Source organism: Manis javanica, chromosome 17, assembly GCF_040802235.1.
Source record: "Manis javanica isolate MJ-LG chromosome 17, MJ_LKY, whole genome shotgun sequence".
NCBI lineage: Eukaryota > Metazoa > Chordata > Mammalia > Pholidota > Manidae > Manis > Manis javanica.
Genome location: NC_133172.1, coordinates 31,234,698 through 31,253,121, shown reverse-complemented (window position 1 = coordinate 31,253,121; position 18,424 = coordinate 31,234,698). Strand labels below are relative to the sequence as shown.

The following is an 18,424-nucleotide window of genomic DNA, read 5'->3' as shown; positions in this document are numbered from 1 at the left end:
AATACTGGACCATAGGGTAGGTGTATATTCAACTTTGGTAGATTCTGCCAGTTTTTCAAAGCGGTTGTGCCAATCTACTGTCCCAATGGCTGAGAATACACTTATGGTCATTCTGCATTCTCACCTGCAACTGGTATTGTCACTCTAGCCATTCTGGTGGGTGTTAGAGGTACTGCTTTGTATTTTTAACTTGCGTTCCTGATGACTAACAAAATGTCTTATGTTTGCTGGGTCACTGGGGTAACCTCTTTTGTGAAATGCCCATATAAGACTTCTGCCCATTTTTTCATAGAGTTACCTGCCTTTTTCTTATTGATTTATAGGAGTTAAAAAATATGTCATCTGGATGTGTGCACTTTGTCAGATATCTTCTCCCACTTGGATTATTTGCCTTTTCCAGTCTCTTAATGATATCTTTGAAGTCCAAGTTCTTACTTCTAAGAATTTAATATAATTTAATTATATTAAATATTTTCTTACATTGTTGGGGCTTTTGTGTTCTGTTTATTTTTATTTTTTTGCTTACTCCAAGGTCATGGAAATTGTCTTCTATGTTTCTTCTAAAAGCTTTCACAATCTGCGCCCATCTGGAACTGATTTTTGCATATGGTGGGAGGCGAGGGTCGATGTTTTTTTCCATATGGACATTTAATTGACCAGCCTGATTTATTGAAAAGACCATCTTTTCCCCCACTGCACTGCAGTGTCACCTTTGCTATAAACCAAGGGATTGTACCTGTGTGAATCTGTTCCTGACATGTGTATCTGTTTCTGTATCTGGTGATAATGCTTTTAGAAAATACAATCAAACTGGACTAATTATGAGTTTATAAAATACCAGTGCACAGAGGGCTGCAGGTGGTGCTGTCTGCCAGTGGGCCCTGGCTTGTGGTTGCTGACAAACATGCCTTTCTCAACATTATGTGTGAGTCTTGGGGCTTATTGGGCCAGAACGTCTGGAAGCTGAAGCGCAGGCTCCTTGTGCCTCTCTAGATCCCAAGAGAGCCCCCATGGGGCCCCTTGTTGGGTGAGGCAAGGTCCCTTCCCTGCATTCATTCCTCCTCTCTTTTCCAGTCCATGATGAGCTTCAGGGAAACATACATCTGGGATCTTCAGGAGTGTCTCTGGTCTTAGAGGTGGGGTTCCCATAGCAGTGCCCCTACTGGGGTCTGAGAGCTCCACACAGCCCCTTGAGGATGTGGAATTTGGTTCTCCACAGAACCACGTCCTGTGTGGAATAGTTGCGGGGGTTTGGGGGGCAAGATCTTGGTGTGTGTGTGTCACCAACCAGCCGCGCAACACTTTGTTCCTTCTGGAGGACCTCTGGGGGCTCTGGGGTGCCATTTCATACTCCTTCTAAGACTTCCTTTCTAAGGAGTCTTCTAGTAGGGAGAAAGTCCTGTTTCTCCTAAGTTGGTTCTGACTTGAATGACAAGGACAAATGCTACATCTGCACCATGATCCATGCAGTTTAGACTTGTTATCTAATCACTACTGTCCAAAAGGGAGGCACCAGGTCTGGAGGGCCAGGTGTGGTATGCCAGAGACAGCACCTGGTGGCTAAGAGTCCAACAGCACAGAAACATGAGGTGGCCAGGAAGGGGAGGTATTTAGAGGGCGATGTTGGGGTTTTGGCCAAATACCTTCTCAGTGTCTATCTCTTCGACCATGTGGGGATGGATGTCCACGTTCATTCCTGCATCTTTGCACAGCTTAAGCAAGGTTCGAATGTTGTTCTTGGACAACCTCAGGTATCTGTGTGAGACAAGGCCAAAGAGGTCCGTTGAGGGTAGAGTCACTGTAGCTTCGAACTTTATTGAAAAGGGTTTAGATTTAAGCAGCCACCAGGATGGGACCTTTAAAAGGGGCTGGCTCTCTAGATGGTTTAGGAGCTGACAGAGATCTTGTAACAGAGTGGAACACCCCAGAGTTGGTGGGAGTTTCTATTGGTATTACTCTTCTGGAAATTAATTTGAGAACATATGTGCCTAACACCGCCCTTGTCCCACCCTACCCCAAAATGTTCATTATCTTTGACTCAGTAACTCTACTGAGCCCTTCAACTAATGTAAGAGGAGGAGTAAATGGGAAGAGAAGCTATATAAATAAAAGTGTTCATTTGGAAGTCACCAACAGCAGGAATATAGGAAATTCCATCAACAGAAGAATGGTTAAGCAAATAATGGCATATCCATTTCAAGGGCTCTTCTGCTAGCATTAAAATGTCACCGGGAAAAAGGTAAATATGGCTGCGACATTATGCTATGGAAAAACCCAGGTGCAAATCGTGAAGTGTTCCTCTCCTCACTGCTATGGGTATGTGATCTGAGTGACGCCAGGGGCTTGGGGGAATGCCAGGACAGTGGAGATAAAGGCTGAACAAAGTCGTGGGAAAGGCAATTATTTTCTTTAAAATATTCAAACAGTTAAAACATTAAGCCACTCACTTAAAATACTAGCTAGAGCCCCACAGTTCTTATACTGAAGAATGGAACCGATTCTGTCTGTACTTTGGGATCTAGAGAGTATCTCTACCATCACATCCCGAGAGCTCTTCATTCCAACATCAACCCTGCTCCCAGCTTTGGTATAAGGAGGTAGGCCCCCTACTCAGGTCACCTGCTGGCTGATTATTTTGCTACAGATGGTGAGGATGAGCTGCATACTCATATAAACTGGACTTTCTACCCACTGAGAATAGCATCCCTTCTCCAAGATCTTCCCAGAGCTAACAGCCAGCTCAGAGCCACTCACCAGCCCTGCACCTGGACTACCTTTCTCTGATGGCTCCAGCCACAGTCTCCCCTTCCCTCCCAGCCGAAGAGGGTTCCACACATGTATATGTGTGGTACATGGACTCATTTAGATCCCGTTTGGACAATTTCATCCTTCCCTTGGATGTTTTTCTAATGGCTGGTTGGATGCCATCTCTCCAAGTGTTCCCCTTCCTCCTTGGTAGGGGAGGGAGTCCTTTGGGCTCCTTCCTGTCAAGATCTCTTTTCTCCCCACCAAGGATCCCAGGTAAGCGGTCTGTGGGCTGGAGTCAACTGAACCACCCCATCAAACTTAAAGACATCGCCAACGTCATCCAACTGTGGAAGCATCAGGCATGCTTGAAGCCCCTTCCGGCAGGGAGGCTGCCTCTGGCCAGTCAGCCATTCTGCCCATCTATCTGTCAGCCAGTCAGTGAGCAGAACAGGACTTCCTGATGGGGCCACTGGATGCCAGGCATCTGAGGCCATCTTTAACCTGCAGATGAGTTTTCTGCTGTCAACTCTATAAGGACAACTACATTATTCTCTTGTCCTACTTTCTCCTCTACTGAAGTTTCTGAGCCCTGTCAGTCACATCTGTACTGTAAAGGAGAACACTGGGCTAGGGAGGGATACTTGAATTTTTGGGTGGAAATCAAGCTGTTTGGTGTTCCTAAAAACCAAATGGTAAATAACACAAAGAACAAGCCAGAAGGGAGACCTTTGGCAAGAAGACCAAATGGTTTCACACTCTGTTCATGGCCCCCTTGGGAGTCTAAAGCCCCAAACACACAGCAGGTAACCACTGCGGAGGGTGGCTGCTACCTCCAGCAATTCAACCCCGTTGTGTAAAGCCTGTCAGGGGAATTTCCTGTTAAAACAAGGCCACAGACAACTCATCCTTTCCTTTTTGAATAATATTCTTGGCTTCTAATTGTGAAACAAATGGAAATATTGGAAAGGTTGTGTAAGTGTTCAAAGGCACGGCATTACAATGGTGGCACCTAGATGTCATGTCCATCCAGGAGGTGGCCCCCTGGCTGGTGAGGCTGCTTGGAGACCCAGTAGCTTCAGTCCCAGGGCAGTCCTTTGGGACTCAAAGACAGCACAGTGATACTGCGGCTGCCCTCCTGCATCTCCAGGGTCAGCCCAGTCTGCGAACAAGAGGCTCCCAGGCGCTGAGCTCCCAGCCCTGAGCTCACCGGCACCTCAACACCTCTTCTGGCTTCGGCATGTTCACCATCTGCATCTTGGGCTCGGTGCCCTTCTCCATGAGGCTCTTCAGCTTGCGCTCGTGGCTGCTCTTTGATAACTTGCCTAACCAGTCTCTCAAGAGCGTGGACCTCCGCCGGGCAAAGGGGCTGTCCTGTAACGTGGGTTCTGTAATGCTTTGTCGCCGGTATGACGTTGGCCACTGGGTGGGCTCTAGAGTGACTGTGTCTATTTCTGAAATTTAGACAGACACCCCAGGGAGTTAGATCTTGCAACAGCTGAGAGGGAGGATTGGCAGGAAGGGGGTGAGGCCTGAAAGACTGCAATGGCTTCAAACAAACCAGTACTGAGGTATGAGGTCTTATCAAGGTTTGGGAAGGTTCTCCTTCTTCATTTGTTTAATCTTTATTCATCTTTTCCTCCCTCCTTCCTCCCTGCCTCCCCAACTCCCTCCCTTCCCTCCTTTCCTTTATCCCCTTCTCTCAATCTTGTCTCCTCGCCAGAGGAAGTTCATCTAAACAGAACTTTATCCATTTAGCCTAGAAGAGTGGGGGAAGGTATCAGAGGTCACTTTGAACTTGTTTTTTACAAGACAAATAGTTTAATGAATGAAAAAGGGAGACAAGTACTGCAGGCAGGAGGAACAGCATGAGCAGGCAGGAGGCCTGCACAAAGGCAAAAATATATGAAATTAAATGGTAAATGTCTGATGTTACAAAAATCAAATATGGGTTTTGTACTGAATGATATACTTGTTGGGGCTATAACTTGGAGACCTTAATTTTTTTCTTCTCATTAAATTTACTCGAGTATTTTGCAGATTTTTACTTATGAGAGTAGAATATTGTCCTCCCATTTCTGTTTCTAACTGGTGTGACTACTGCCAAAAAAAGGCTATTGTTTAAAAATATATGTATTTTTGCTCAGTACACCAACGACCAAACCAACTTTCATTAATTTTTGACTAGAATTTCTTGAATTTTATAGATATGCAATTATATCAGAGGAAAAATGAAATATCTGCCTTCTAATATTTATAGAAATTGTATACTCTTCTTGATATACTGCATTTGCTAGACTCTCCCCAACAAAGTCGCCAATGATGACAGCAGTCATGCCTCATTTTGTTCCTGATTTTAATTAAAATTATCCTAGCATTTCATCATTTCAAATGATATTTGCTGCTATTTTTGGTATATGTTTCCTAATTTCCAACTGTTAAATTGAGTATTTTTTATTTTAATTTTATTTCTAATTATTGCTGTAGGATAAAGTAGGTGGCTCTAAAATCTGTGCTTTTTTGAATGTTAATGCTTCCTTTGTGGTGAATGTACAGATGATTTTTGTAAATATCCTTTGGCCATATAAAAATATGTGTTCTCTATTCAAATATGAAGTTATCATTTCTAATTGCCTTTTTAGGTTCTTCTGTGTACTTCCTGTTTCTGTCTATTTGTTCCACCTACCTTGTTCTGAAAGAAGTATATTAAAATCTTCCTCTATAACTGTATTTTTATCAGCTTTTTTTTGCATTTATAAATATTTATCTACTTAGCTATTATGTTCTTTGGTGCATATAGGTTTATAGTTATTTTTATTCTTTTTAATATTTAAAAATATCCCTCTTTTACTCTAAATGTTTTTTTTAGCCTTAATCCCACATCATCCATTTGCATTTCTTGTTATTTACTTGCCTACCCCTTAATTTTCAATCTTTCTATATTACCTGGTTTTCAGTGTGTATCTAGATTTTGATTTTTAAATCAGTTATTTTCTGGTTTGGTGTCTTTGCTCTTTTCTAGAGCATTTTCTGCAGATGAAGGGATACATGGCTGAGAAAGTCCCTAAATATTTATAAATCTACAAATATCATTCATGCACCTCAACAGTAATTTATGTGTGCGTTGGGGATGGGGTATGGAGTTGTAGGTCTTTAAGATCAGTAATCTGTAGGTGCCACTTCACTTTCATGTTGATGCTAATCTGATTCTTTTTCCTTTGTAAGTAAATTGTTCTTCCCGTAAACTTGCAAGATTTCATCAATAAAGTTCAGGAATTTTACTCGGATATGTCTGGGGGAATGGGTCTAGACCTCTTGCAATCACATAAATGGAGGGACAGCAGCCTGGAGAGAGGCTGTGATTTTGTTATGGTCTTGTTATGCTATAAGGTCTTGTTATAAGTTTGTGGCTGAGTTGGGATTCTTTATGCACAGTATGGTACACTGGACTGACAGCTAATAGAGTGTTAGCATCAGGTGGCTTTAGCAGTTCCTGTTTGTACATGGTGGAAATTGGTGCTAAGTTACAGGAAAATTATGAGCTGCACATCCTTACTGACACACATGGGAAATCCCCTAGAGAAAGGTGATAGCCTTTCCTGAGATACCTGATCCTCTTCTGGTCATGATAGGTCGGAAAGGTAGGAAAGAATAGTAGTAATATAAATAGTGATGATAATTATACATATTAGCTAACATTTGTTGAATGACTTATGTACCAGGCAGTGTTCAAGTAGTTTTCTAGGAATGAGGGCACTATTGTCTCACAACCATATCATGCCCAGTTAACAAATGAGAAAGTTGAGGGTCAGAGAGTTTAAGTCATGTGCCCAAAATACTAAAGATAATTAGTGGTGGATCCAGGAAAATATGCCCTCAGTTATCAGTGCCTTTTTTTGGGCTCCTGTATCCTCTGGACATAAACGATCCATATCCTTGAGTGTGTGGCTAAACAGATAAGCTATGTTTCTAGTGGGCCATGTTTGGGATTCCAGGGGTTGACTCAGGACTCATCGAGACAGAGGGCAGTATTGCTCCCCAGCCTTCTGCATTATGAATGCACCCCTTCCCTGGCACCTATAGAATGATAGGTGCCCTGGGAAAGAAAGTCAAATGATTCCAATTTTCCTACTCTAGCTGCTTAGATTTTGCCAAGATTAATGTTGGAACTATACTCCAATTACTTTGGATCTTTTACTGGCCCATAGCTAGAGTTATCTTTAAAAAATTCAAATCCAAGTTTGTAGCTTCCTTCTTAAGATTTTTTAGAATGACTTCCCATTGCATTCAATCAGTTTTATGTTTTGGAAAGGACAATCTTGAGATTTCTACTTTCAGTCAAGATGGGGTAACAGGGACTATTTTTATCCTTTCATCTTAAGCAATGAAGAAACAGGGCCTGTTACATGAAACAACATCAGTTTTCAGACATAAGGCAACAAGCAACACAAGGCAGTGATCTTTGAAAGAGATGAAACAAGTGAGGTGAGCACCATAATGGAGCCAGCTGACCGGTGGAAGATGCCTTCAGTTTGCAGCATGGACAGATGGCAACCTAGACAGAGTCCAGTAGTTTTCCGAGTTGGGGAGAGAGAATAGACAATTTAGATGGGCAAGGCAGTTGAATTTACAGGGCAGAGAAACAGGAGAAAGTTTCATGGAAAGCTGGGAAGATCTGTAAAGGCTCCTTTCAGCTGAGGTTTAATCAGCACATGCAGAGAGGAAACCTCAAAGAACTGGTAGACAAGACCACTAAAACAGCTACTGTAAATACAGTCTGTATGTTCATCAACATTTGAGCATTCTACAGAAAGAGACATAATATTAAAAATGATCCAAATCGAAGTTCTAGAGATGGAAACTACAATGTCTGAAATGAAAAATACATTGGATGGGATTAACATCTGACTAGGCACTGCAGAAAAAAAATTAGTGAACTTGAAGACACAGCAACATAAACTAGAAAATTAAACAAAAAACACTGGGGAAAAAACTCCAGTGAGTTGTGAGGATTCAAGTATGTGTGATTGTAGCATCTGGGAAACAGGGAAGAAAGTGGAGTACTGAAAAAAATATTTGAAGAAATAATGGCCAAAGTTTTTCCAAATTTGATGGAAACTATAAACCAAGAATATCAATAACTTCCAAACACAAACACAAGAAACTTGAAGCAAATGACATCAAAGTGCATCATGATCAAATTGCTTAAAAAGTAAATCTTCAAAGAAGGCAGAGGAAAAATGTGCCTTACATAGGAACATAAATAAAGATGAAGGCCAACTGCTCATTGGAAATGGTCCAAGCTATATGACAGAACAGTGAATCTTTGAGGTACTGAAAGAAAATAAAAGTCTGTCAATCTATAGTTTTATACTCAGCAAAATTATTGTGCAGAAACAAAGATGAAATAAAGACATTTTCAGACATACAAAAGCTGAAAGGATATATCACTAACAAACCCACACCATAAGAAATGTTAAGGGAAGACCAGAAAATAGTTACAGGCTATTTGGACCTATGTAAAGAAATAAAGGGCACTGGAAATAATATGTGGGAAAACTTAAAAATCTCTTTAACAGATAGGTGCTTGAAGCAAAAACAATAATGACATATTGTGAGGTTTACAACATTTGGAGAAATAGAATGTGTGAATAATAGCATTAAGGCTAGGAGAGGAGAAATGGAATTATGGTTTTGTAAGTTCCTTATGTTTAACACAAAATGATATACACTACATGTAGAGATATAGGCCTCATGTAGTCTATGACGAGTGAAAGATGTAGATTGTAAACCCTAAGAAGCCAGTAAGATAACACAGCAAAAGGTTATATAGCACATAAGTCAAGAGAAGATAAAATGAAATCATAAAACATACTCAGCCCAAAAGAAAGCAGAAAAAAAAGGGGAACAAAGAATAGATGGAACAAACTTGGAACAAATACCAAGATGGTAAATTAAAACCCAACCATATCAATGGTCATATTCAGTATAAATGGTCTAAACATCCCAATGGGAAGATTGAAATTGCCAGATTGGATTTAAAAAAGTGGGACCCATTCATAGGCTGCCTATAAGAAACTTACTTTAAATGTAAAAACTCAAATAAGTTAGAAGGGCCAATGTGGTAGTCAGAGAAGGGGAAGCTGTTGGGAGGTTTTTGTAGTGGAAGAGCATCAAGGTTAAACTGGAATGACAGTAGTAGAAATGGGATGAGAGAAAATGTGAAAGAGGTGGAATCTCTCAAGACCCTGTATCTGGTCCTGAAGGGTGGCAGGGAGAAATGACTTCTGACTTGGGCCACTGTGCTGGGCCAGTGCTAGTCCCTGAGGTGGTTATCTTAACTAATCAGGTCATCTGGAACTCATGAGGTTTCTGTCACCAAATGGCTTCAGGAACCAAGGGTGGCTTCCTGAGAAGAGAGCACCGGGTGTGAGAGAAGCCTTGACATCCACTCGTCTCTTATCCAGGTCACACCCAGCTTTCAGTGTGATCCTTAAAGAGACTTGTGGGGCTCTTGTGCCCACAATGGTCAAATTGATGTGGATGCCGTCACCCGAAGAGTGGTGTGAGCTTTTAGTCCCTCTCAGAGGAGGGCAGGTGGGCAGGACAATCCCGGCCCCCAGGACAAAGGTGCCTCCCTTACCAGATTTCCTGTGGCCGTCCCTGGCATAGTTGCTGGGGACCATGCTGAGGCGTTTTCCCTTTGCCTCCACTCCATAGAGCATTTGGTATGTGACAGGGTCTCCGTCCCTCTGGTGGCTTTGCCCCAAGGCCTTGGAGGAGAGCAGGAGAGAAGTTACACGCGGGGGAACGGTATCTAGCTTGGCCTCTTCCACCTGTAAAAGGGGCCATTCCAAGGGTTTGCTGCAAGGTAGGCAAAGGGGCCAAAGGAGAGATGCGCCCTGGGCCCTGGGCAGGCTGGGGATGGGAGGGATGGTGCACCAGTGCCCGCTTGCCAGCTCCTCACCTCCATTCCCTGTGTCTCAGGGGCGCAGTGAATGGCCACAGAATCCACTGCCCTAGGGGCAGTTAGGGCTGGGAGTTCCCATCCTTCCAATGGCATTCCTGAGTGGCCTTGGCGAGGGGTGTGAGGAGGAGGGCCTGGCACCCGGGAAGCTGAAACGACTACAGGAGTGTGGGTGGGACGGTGTGATGGGCTGGAGCTGATGTGTGAACAGGCACACAGGGTGGGGCTCCTTGAGGTGGTAGTGTGGGGCAGTGGGTTTCAGAGTCTTAAATAAATAGCCAGGCACTGCAGGAGTGGAGTGGGTACCCCTTCTCAATGCGGGGAGCCTAGCGAGGTGGGCGTGGGGAGTGGTGGGGTTACCGGCTCAGTGAATGCCACCTGGCGGGTCCCTTCCTGCTGTTTCAGGATGCTTCTGGCTTTGGCTTTCTTTTCTTCCTTCCCAGTTGCTTTAGGGTCTGTCATCACTTTGGGTTTGCACTTCTGAAAGGAAGGGAGGAGAGCGCTGTGACCGCCCTGGTGGGCATGGATCACCCTGTGCCCGCAGGGGAACAGCTCTTTGTTGAGTGGGCCACACCTCCGCTCCCCTGGCTCCCGTGCTCCGTCCCTGCCTCCTGTCCTGCCTGCAGGCACGTCCTGGCATCCATGTCACCCTGCCCCCAGGACAGCCTTCTAAACCCCAAGTGTATGTGTCCCTGCCCACCTCAAAATTCAGCACTGGCTTTGTATCACTCAGCATGCAAGGGATGCCCTTTAGCCTTCCATCCCCCAATGGCCTTTCTAGCTGTGACTTCCCAACACAGCCTACAGTCTGGAACCACTGGAAGACCTCCCTGTCTTTCATCCAGCCAGGACTCTCCCTCTGTCCCCAGAGGCCCCCAACTTCTCACCCTACCCACCCCGTTTTCCCAGAGCTGTCATCACAATCCATCCCATCTTTCTCTTTTCCCAGGTGTTCCTCTTAACCCCTTGAGGGCCAAGCATATGGGCCTTGAGTGGACTTGCTTGTGCGTGCACCTGGCCTTCTACTCCTGCAGGGCAAGCAGGGAGCCCAGGGTCCAGCAGGGGAGGGGCCCACGGAGGCGCCTCCAGGCCAGTCTACAGGGAGTGGGAGGTGCTGAGGCATCTCAGGGAAAGCCGAGCCGACTGGGTCTCCTGTCGGTTGTGCTGTTTGTGGGTGTGGTGAGGCCGTGGCTGCATGCCAGCTCATCATCCGGGTTAGAGTCCTCCTTTGTTGCTGAGTGGCTGAGGGGCTTCTGTTATCTGTGTGGCTCAGTTCCCTTATCTGAAGATGGGGATGATTGTAGGCTCTACCTCCTAGAGTTGTGAGAAATAAATGAATCGCTGTGTGGACATATCAGGTCCTCTGTGAATGTTGGCACTGTTTTGTGGGATGGAAGGAGGGTTTTGATAAGCCAGCTGGGGATGTGGAAGGAGCTGTCCAAGGGCATGCTTAAGGCCATCTAACTAGGAGATTTAGTTGACTTCAGGGTTTTGTTTGGCACAGAGGGAGATGGGGTGTAAGTTAGGTCAAGGGCTAAATTTTCAGGTTGAGAGGGAAGGCTGAGGCCAGCTTCTCCAGAGGCGGCTCTGCTCCCACTCCCCCTGCGACCTGCAGTGTCTGCTCAGGAGTCACCGAGTAGCTCCCTGCCCTCATTCTGGGAGGAAGCTTAGTGGAATTGATGTGGTGATAACACAGACCAAACTAACTTCTGCTGACTCAGTGTCCCCTGTGGCTGACACCTCAGACCTCAGTCCCCTTTGACGACAAATGGATCAGCAGGGCACAATGCACTGGGCAGCGCCATAAGCTAGGCTTAAATGGAGCAAGGCCTGGACTGCCAGAAGAAGGGTGTGGACGCCGCAGACAACCTCCCTCCAGCCATCTTCACTAAAGGGTCCTCCCGCCATCTCTGCTGTCTGAGGCCTGCCACGGAAGCATCCCCCTTTTTCAGGAGCTTCTTTCAAACCCCAAATACTTTTGGGAAGGACAATGATGCTTGCAGATTTAATTGTTTTTTCAATTTAAATTTGTTCCCTCCCTGGGTCTAAAATTATTTCCAATTAAAGCCACATAAAGGGTAAATTGTGAACACATTATTAGAATATAATCTTTGTGAGGAGAGATGGGACCAAACACATTAATCCTAGCAGTGAATATAACTTCTGGGATTGACACTGAGTTCTGAGCAACCTGGGAGTTAAACTTCTACCACACCCTGAAATATGGGGGTGGGGAGTGGATAGGCCATCTGTAAATCATTAGCACCTCAATGTAAAATATGTTTTTCACTAATATGTTATCAGGTAAAATCAGTTATGTGTTAAAATGTCTGATGAAACTGGCACTCCAGAACTTTCTGACTATAAATGATTAGTAAGCACATAAACAGAATGGGAGCTTTCGTGAAAGGCAAAGGGTATTGAACTGTGTGAAGCAGAGAGAGTGGAAGGAGTGTGAAGGAGTTAGCCTGATGAAGCCCAGGAGCTTGGGAACTGGGTAAGTCTGAATTTGAGCCCCAGCTTGGCCCTTCATTATCTAAGTGAGCACAAGAAAATTACTTTCCACTTTTCTCAGCTTCCTTATGCTTCAGCTGGGGAGTAAGAGTGGTTTCTACTTTGTAGTCTTGTTGGGGACAGTTGACAAGATAACTCATGTGCATGCTAAGCACAGGGCCTGCCACATGAGAAATGCCTAACAAGTTAGCATTATCATTAGTAATGGCATTTTTTGCCCATTTTTCTCTGGAGGCTGGGAAATTCAAGATCAGGTGGCATCCTCTGCTGAGAAGAGCAATTTCCAAGGATATGGCTTGATTTTATGTAGATGATAGGCCCAGGGTGGGGCACTCGGGGGGTGGGGCAAAGAAACTGAAGCAAAACTAGCTGTTATAGTTCCTGGAGAAAGAGAGAAGATGGTGCTATAGACTGAGTGTTTCCCGCCAAATTCTTATTCTGAAATCCTAACTCCCAATGTGATGGTATAAGGAGGTAAGGCCTTTGGGAGATGGCTAGGTCATGAGGATGGAACCCTTGTGAATGGGACTAGCGCCTTATAAAAGCGGCCCCAGAATGATCCCTCACCCCTGCCACCACATGAGATACAGTGAGAAATCAGCCATCTGTGAGCCAGGAAGCAGGCTTTGCTCAGACACCAATCTGCTAGTGCCTGGATCTTGGATTTTCCAGTCTCTAGAACTGGGAGAAATTAATCTCTGTCATTTATAAACCACCCAGTGAATGGTATTCTGCTATAGCAACCCACATAGACTAAGATAGGAGGGTTAGAACTAGTTCTGATGCAGGCTAGAGAAGAGTTGTGTTAGTAGGAGTCTCGGCAGGGCATAGTGGCAGCAGAGCGCAAATGCCTTTTGACTCTGGAGCCACCACAAGGATGGAAGTGCTTGGGGACACTGGAAAGGATCCATTCTGCCAAGATCACAATCTATTGCCCTAAACCCTTCTCAAAACTGACCAAGACAGCTTGAATAGCCTTCTGTTCCCCTCACTTTGATGAATAGATGGGTTTCTTCCTGACTCACAGGCCAGACCTCCCTTTTTTCCTTTAGTTAACTTGCACTTGTAAATTCTTTCTCTCTCTCTTTGACATGAAAATCTTCTCCTGGCCTCTTGCCATTTTTCAATCCAGGAATGTTTTTCACAAGGTATAGGGGCTTTTGAAATGTCATTCTCAAGAAAAACAGCACCCCTGCCTTGCAGTCTCTGTGGAAGGGTAGGAGCCTAACTATGTGAGTGACACAGATGGTCTAATCACAGGGACAACCTTCCCCAGGCATCCTCTAGTGCTTTTCTGCTAATTCCGCACAGTGCTTAAAACTTTTAACTCTTGCCCTTTGTTTTTTGTAAGTTGAGTTCAGTCTCTCCCTATTGCAATTGTCTTAAGTCTTCCTTGCGATTTTTCTCTGACAGTACATACCTGGAATGGTGGCTTCTTCTTGCCTTGCCTCCGCTCCTGCCACTGCAACACCCACGTGAGGTCAGACATTCGCCTCTCCTCTGCAGTCCTCCATGTGGACTTCCTTTCTGTGGGCATCAAACCCTTCAGGTCCTCTGATTTCTCTGACATTATGGTTGTGCTTTGGGTGGGAAGGTGGTACCCTCTCATTTCACTGGTCCCTCTGTGTCTAGCTGCTGGAGTCGATGACTCAGACTGTAAGGTATAGTCTCTGCATGGGAACATATAGGGCAGAGTTAGGCCAGCAGCTGGGATATTGGTCTTAAGAGGTGGGATGTCTAGAGGGTGATTATGAGGTCACTGTGAGGCTGGCCCCTAGGGTCATAGTAGAGAGGGGTGCTGGCTTCTCTATGTGGCCACTGCCCCTCTTAAGTCAAGTTCTTCCCCTTGATTCCAACATGGTTTTCTTTATGGCCTCTCCACTCCACTTCCATAGAGATCTTACTAAAACAAAGGTCAGTTCATGTGTCTTCCTTTCTCAAAAAACTTCATTGTCTCCCTGTAGCCTATAAAAAATTTTAATTCCTTGGTTTGGCATTGACTTTCCACACTGTACTCTAATTTGAACAAAAAATTTTATAGGCTCAATTACTGTCATATTCATTGAACAGATAGTTACCAGGTTCCTACTGTGTGCCAGGAGTGGTGCTGGGAATATAATGCAAGATGAAAACATAATCAGACATCCTGAAACACATGGGCTAGTGGGAAAGACAAGACAGCAGTTAAATATTCTCTGAATCCATACTGACAAATGAAGATGATGTTCTGAAGGAAAGGAATATAATTCTATGAACTAGACAAAAGAACTAGACTTGGTTGGGTGGTAGGTGGGTCACCACTCTCCCGAGCTTCTAGCCATAGGGTAAGTAGGCCTCAAAGGGCTCTGGGTCAGAGGGATGAATGTGAGGAAGGCCCTGTGACAGGATGGAAGCAGGGCACACCTGAAGGCCAAAGTGGCAAGAGTAACAGGAAATGAGAAGTGATGCTGGCAGAGCCCAGATCAAGACTTTAGAGGTCACAGTTTTGCTCAGACTGGGAAGGAAAGGGAAAACAATAAAGGGATTTAAACAGAGGGGAGGGAATGACATGATCAAGCTTCCTTTTTGTTTTAGTAAACTTTTATGGAAGAAAATTTTATTTATAGAAATGTGCCAGAACCACAAATGAAGACTCTGTGGAATTAGTACCCCAGAATTCCCCTTTCTGGCCCCTGCTAGTCACTACTTCCCTTCAAGGGTAAACACTTTCCTAATTTCATAGATTTGTTCTGTCTGTTTGAGCTTTCTATAAATGGAATCATACATATGTAGTCTCTTGTATCTGGCTTTATTCATTTTATAATGCATTTGCAGGATGTTAGCAATGAATGCTTTTAGTCTTCGTGTGTGTGGCAATGTCTTTACGTTCATTTTTTGAAGAAAGATTTGATGGATAATAGAATTCTTGATTAACAGTTTTTTCAGCACTTTGTATATATCATTTCACTGCTTTCTGTGCTCTATTGTTTTACATGGAAATCAGCTGTTAATCATATTGTTGCTCCCCTGTACATATGAGTCATTTTTCTCTTGCTGATTTTTCTGTTTTTGTCTTTCAAACATTTGCTATATATGTCTAGTGTGGATCTCTTTGTATTTATTCTACTCCTGGTTTGTTGAACTTTTAGGATACATATTTAATATTGTTCATCAGAGTCTCAAAGATCTTAGCCATTGTTTCTTCCATTATTTTTTCTGTCCCTTTCTCTTTCTATTTCTGGGACTCCCATTATACATCTGTTGACATATTTCAAGTTGTCCCACTGGTCGCTAAAACTTAGTTGATTTTTCTTTGATCATTGTTTTCTCTGTTCTTCAGATTGGATGATTTCTATCAATCTATCTTCAAATGTACTGATTCTTTCCCCTGCCACGCTGAGGCCACCCTCGGCTCCCTGTAACATGTGCCTCTCCATAAGGAAGATCACGACATGACAGATGCTTCATCAGAAGAGCAAGACAGAACCAGCAAGAGAATGAGATATAATCTGCTGTTGAGTCTTTCTAGTAGAATTTTAATTTCAATTTTACTTTTCAACCATGGAATTTTCCTTTTTTTAAAAAAAAATTTCCATCTTCTTACTTAGAATCTTTTCTAATAAGAGATTCATTGTCATATTTTCACTTAAAATTTTGAACATGATTCAAAATTTTAGTTCTTTGACCGTATTTATAATAATCATTTGAAGGTTTTATCTGCTAAGTCCAACATCTGGGAATACTGAGACACTTTTTATTGATAGCTGTTTTCCTGAGTATGTGCCACATTTTCCCATTTCTTTGCATGCCTGGTAATTTTGTGTTGAAAACTGAACATTAAAGACATATTGTAACAGCTTTGGATTCAGATCCCTCCCCAGGAGTTATTGTTGCTGTTTTTTTCATGGTTTTATTGTTTAATAACTTATCCAGGCTCTATGAATCAGAGAATCCTTATCTGGGAATCCTATCTTCACAATGGTGTGAAGATGCTGAAGTTTCTGATTAAATTTTTGTATTCTTGTTTTTATATTTAATTCTAACTTCCTAAGCATTGTCTCTGTGTCTGCATGTCAGATTGTACAGAGACTGTGCTCAAACACCTCAAACCCATAAATTATCTTTCATCCACTGATGAATCTGTTTGTGGATAGGGGTGCTGTGTCCATTATCTTATTGCTACATGAAAAATCATTCCAAAGGAAAAATGGCTTACAACAACAAAACATTATTGTCACACAGTTTCTGTGGGTCAGCATTCTGGGTGTGCTTTAGCTGGGCCCTTAGACTCAGGCTAAGATCAGGGTGTTGGGGCGGTTACAGTCACCTGAAGGCTTGACTGGGGAAGGATCTGCTTCAAAGCCCCTCATCTGGTTGTTGGCAGGATTGGGATCTTGGTAGGTCACTGAACCGAGTTCTTTCTTTGCTGAATGTTGGCAGAAGGCAACCTTCAGTTCCTTATAACATGTACTTCTCCATAGGAAAGCTCATAACATGGCAGCTTGCTTCATAAGAGTAGCAGGGAAGAAACCAGAGACAGAATGAGAGCAAGGCGGAGGTCAGTCTCTTATAACCTAACCTAATAACCATGTTCTATTTATTAGAGGCAATTCACTGAATGCAGCCTGCACCCAAAGGGAGATTATAAGGCACTAATCCTAAGAGGTGAGGATCATTGGGGGCCATTTTAGAAGCAAACAATCTCAGGAGAACATTTAAAGTTTCCAGGCCATTTTCATGTGTTCCCTTTTATTTTCATCTGAGCTCTTTCTTGTCTCCTTTGCACACATGCACAGCCTCAGGGTTGGCCAGGAGTGTGTGGCTAGATTGGGGTTTTTCTAGTTTCTGCAGTGCATGCATGCAGCATTAGCCAGAAATGTGTTTGCCCCAACTGCAACTGCAACCTCAATCTTGTGGAGTTATTGGTTCTCCTGCATTCCTGCTTTAGAGATTTTCACTTAGGCCAACAAGGCTGCTGAGAGTGCGTGCTGCTCTCTGCTCCAAATCCAGTGATCCCCTTTTAACCAGAACAGAGAAATTGTCCCCCACTGGTGGAATTCCCTGCTGACTGAGCTGGGAGGAGGGGATGGGAGCAATCTCAGGCTAGAATGCCACAGATTCTCAATGTTGTTTTCCAAATTTCCACAGTTTTCAAGCACAAATGTTGCTCCAATTGTTGTATCACTTTGGTTGAGGTCTAGAGTGCTGTAGGGTTGTTTTGATCAATTTTGTCCAGCTCTATAAATTCTTTTTGGGGAGAGGATTTAGATAGCTACTCACTTAGCCAAAGGTGTAAGTCTCCTGCCATTGCACTCTTTATATAATGCATTTTGTAAGACCCCCTTTGCTATCTTGAAATAATATTCATATATAACTTAACCTATTTGCATACACATATTTAAAAAATTTTCATAATCCTTCAAGCAAATATAAAGGAGAAAAAATTTAAAATATATTCTCCCTTTGGATATATTTCAATATTTTAATGCTTGGTCACCACTAAACTAGAAGGCAGGCCCCCAGATTTTCCAAACACCTCTTAAGGATTGGAATAACCTCACTGAGAACCAATGAAGTAATCAATTATAATCAATCAAGCATGGTTGGGGTGGGTGGAGGCAGACAGTGTACAGTTGGTGGTCTGTCCATATTCATCACTAAGCAGGTGTTGTGAGTTGGAGAGGCAATGATCCAGGGGCATCAATACAGCAAGCAGGTGAGTGAATGGACAATACATAAGGCTCTCAGGCCTCTTCACCCCAGGTTTCTCTTCTCCAGATCTGCAGTAAGATCTGTAGCCACATGTTTTTAGAAGCCTTATCTGGGTGGGTGGGTTGAGGGGAGGGATTGGATTGCTAGAACTCTACTTTGTGAACATGAGCATTAGTGCTTTCCTAAAGTTGACAGCCATCATTATCGTTTTGAAAGAGACAAGAGGCCAGGCTACCTAGGCTCTTGAGGCTCATCTTGAGGGACAGGAGGGAATTCATGTTAAGGAACATTTATGGATGTATCTTGATGTCAAGTACCATGCTGAGCACTGAGGGAAGAGGATACAGAGATTAAGTAGTGTCGTGCTCATGGAGTTTACTATTTCCCTGGGGAGACACCTATGAAGCCTGTTGGGCACTGTCCTGTTGAGACATTCCCATGCTCCAACTGCCCCCCTTTGTGGTTTGGGTGAGTAACCACCAATTCTATTTGAGAGAAGGAACCAGG

General features: G+C 43.7%; 1 protein-coding gene across 4 annotated transcripts; it reads right to left on the bottom strand.

Annotated features, from left to right (window-relative positions):
- Nucleotides 1-559: 559 nt before the first annotated feature.
- Nucleotides 560-13,959, bottom strand: C17H16orf78 (chromosome 17 C16orf78 homolog). 4 transcript variants are annotated; one of them, XM_073225889.1, is made up of 5 exons: nt 13,647-13,959; nt 10,073-10,192; nt 9,389-9,518; nt 3,962-4,199; nt 560-1,755 (listed from the first exon to the last, which is right to left on the bottom strand). In XM_073225889.1, the coding sequence occupies exons 1-5, from the start codon at nt 13,908-13,910 to the stop codon at nt 1,611-1,613; spliced, it is 897 nt and encodes a 298-aa protein (XP_073081990.1). In that variant the 5' UTR covers nt 13,911-13,959; the 3' UTR covers nt 560-1,610. The 4 variants fall into 4 exon arrangements, with proteins under 4 accessions (XP_073081990.1, XP_073081991.1, XP_073081989.1 ...); XM_073225890.1 differs by having other exon boundaries at nt 3,956-4,199; nt 10,091-10,192; XM_073225888.1 differs by having other exon boundaries at nt 3,956-4,199; nt 10,073-10,189.
- Between the last annotated feature and the right edge of the window lie 4,465 nt (nt 13,960-18,424).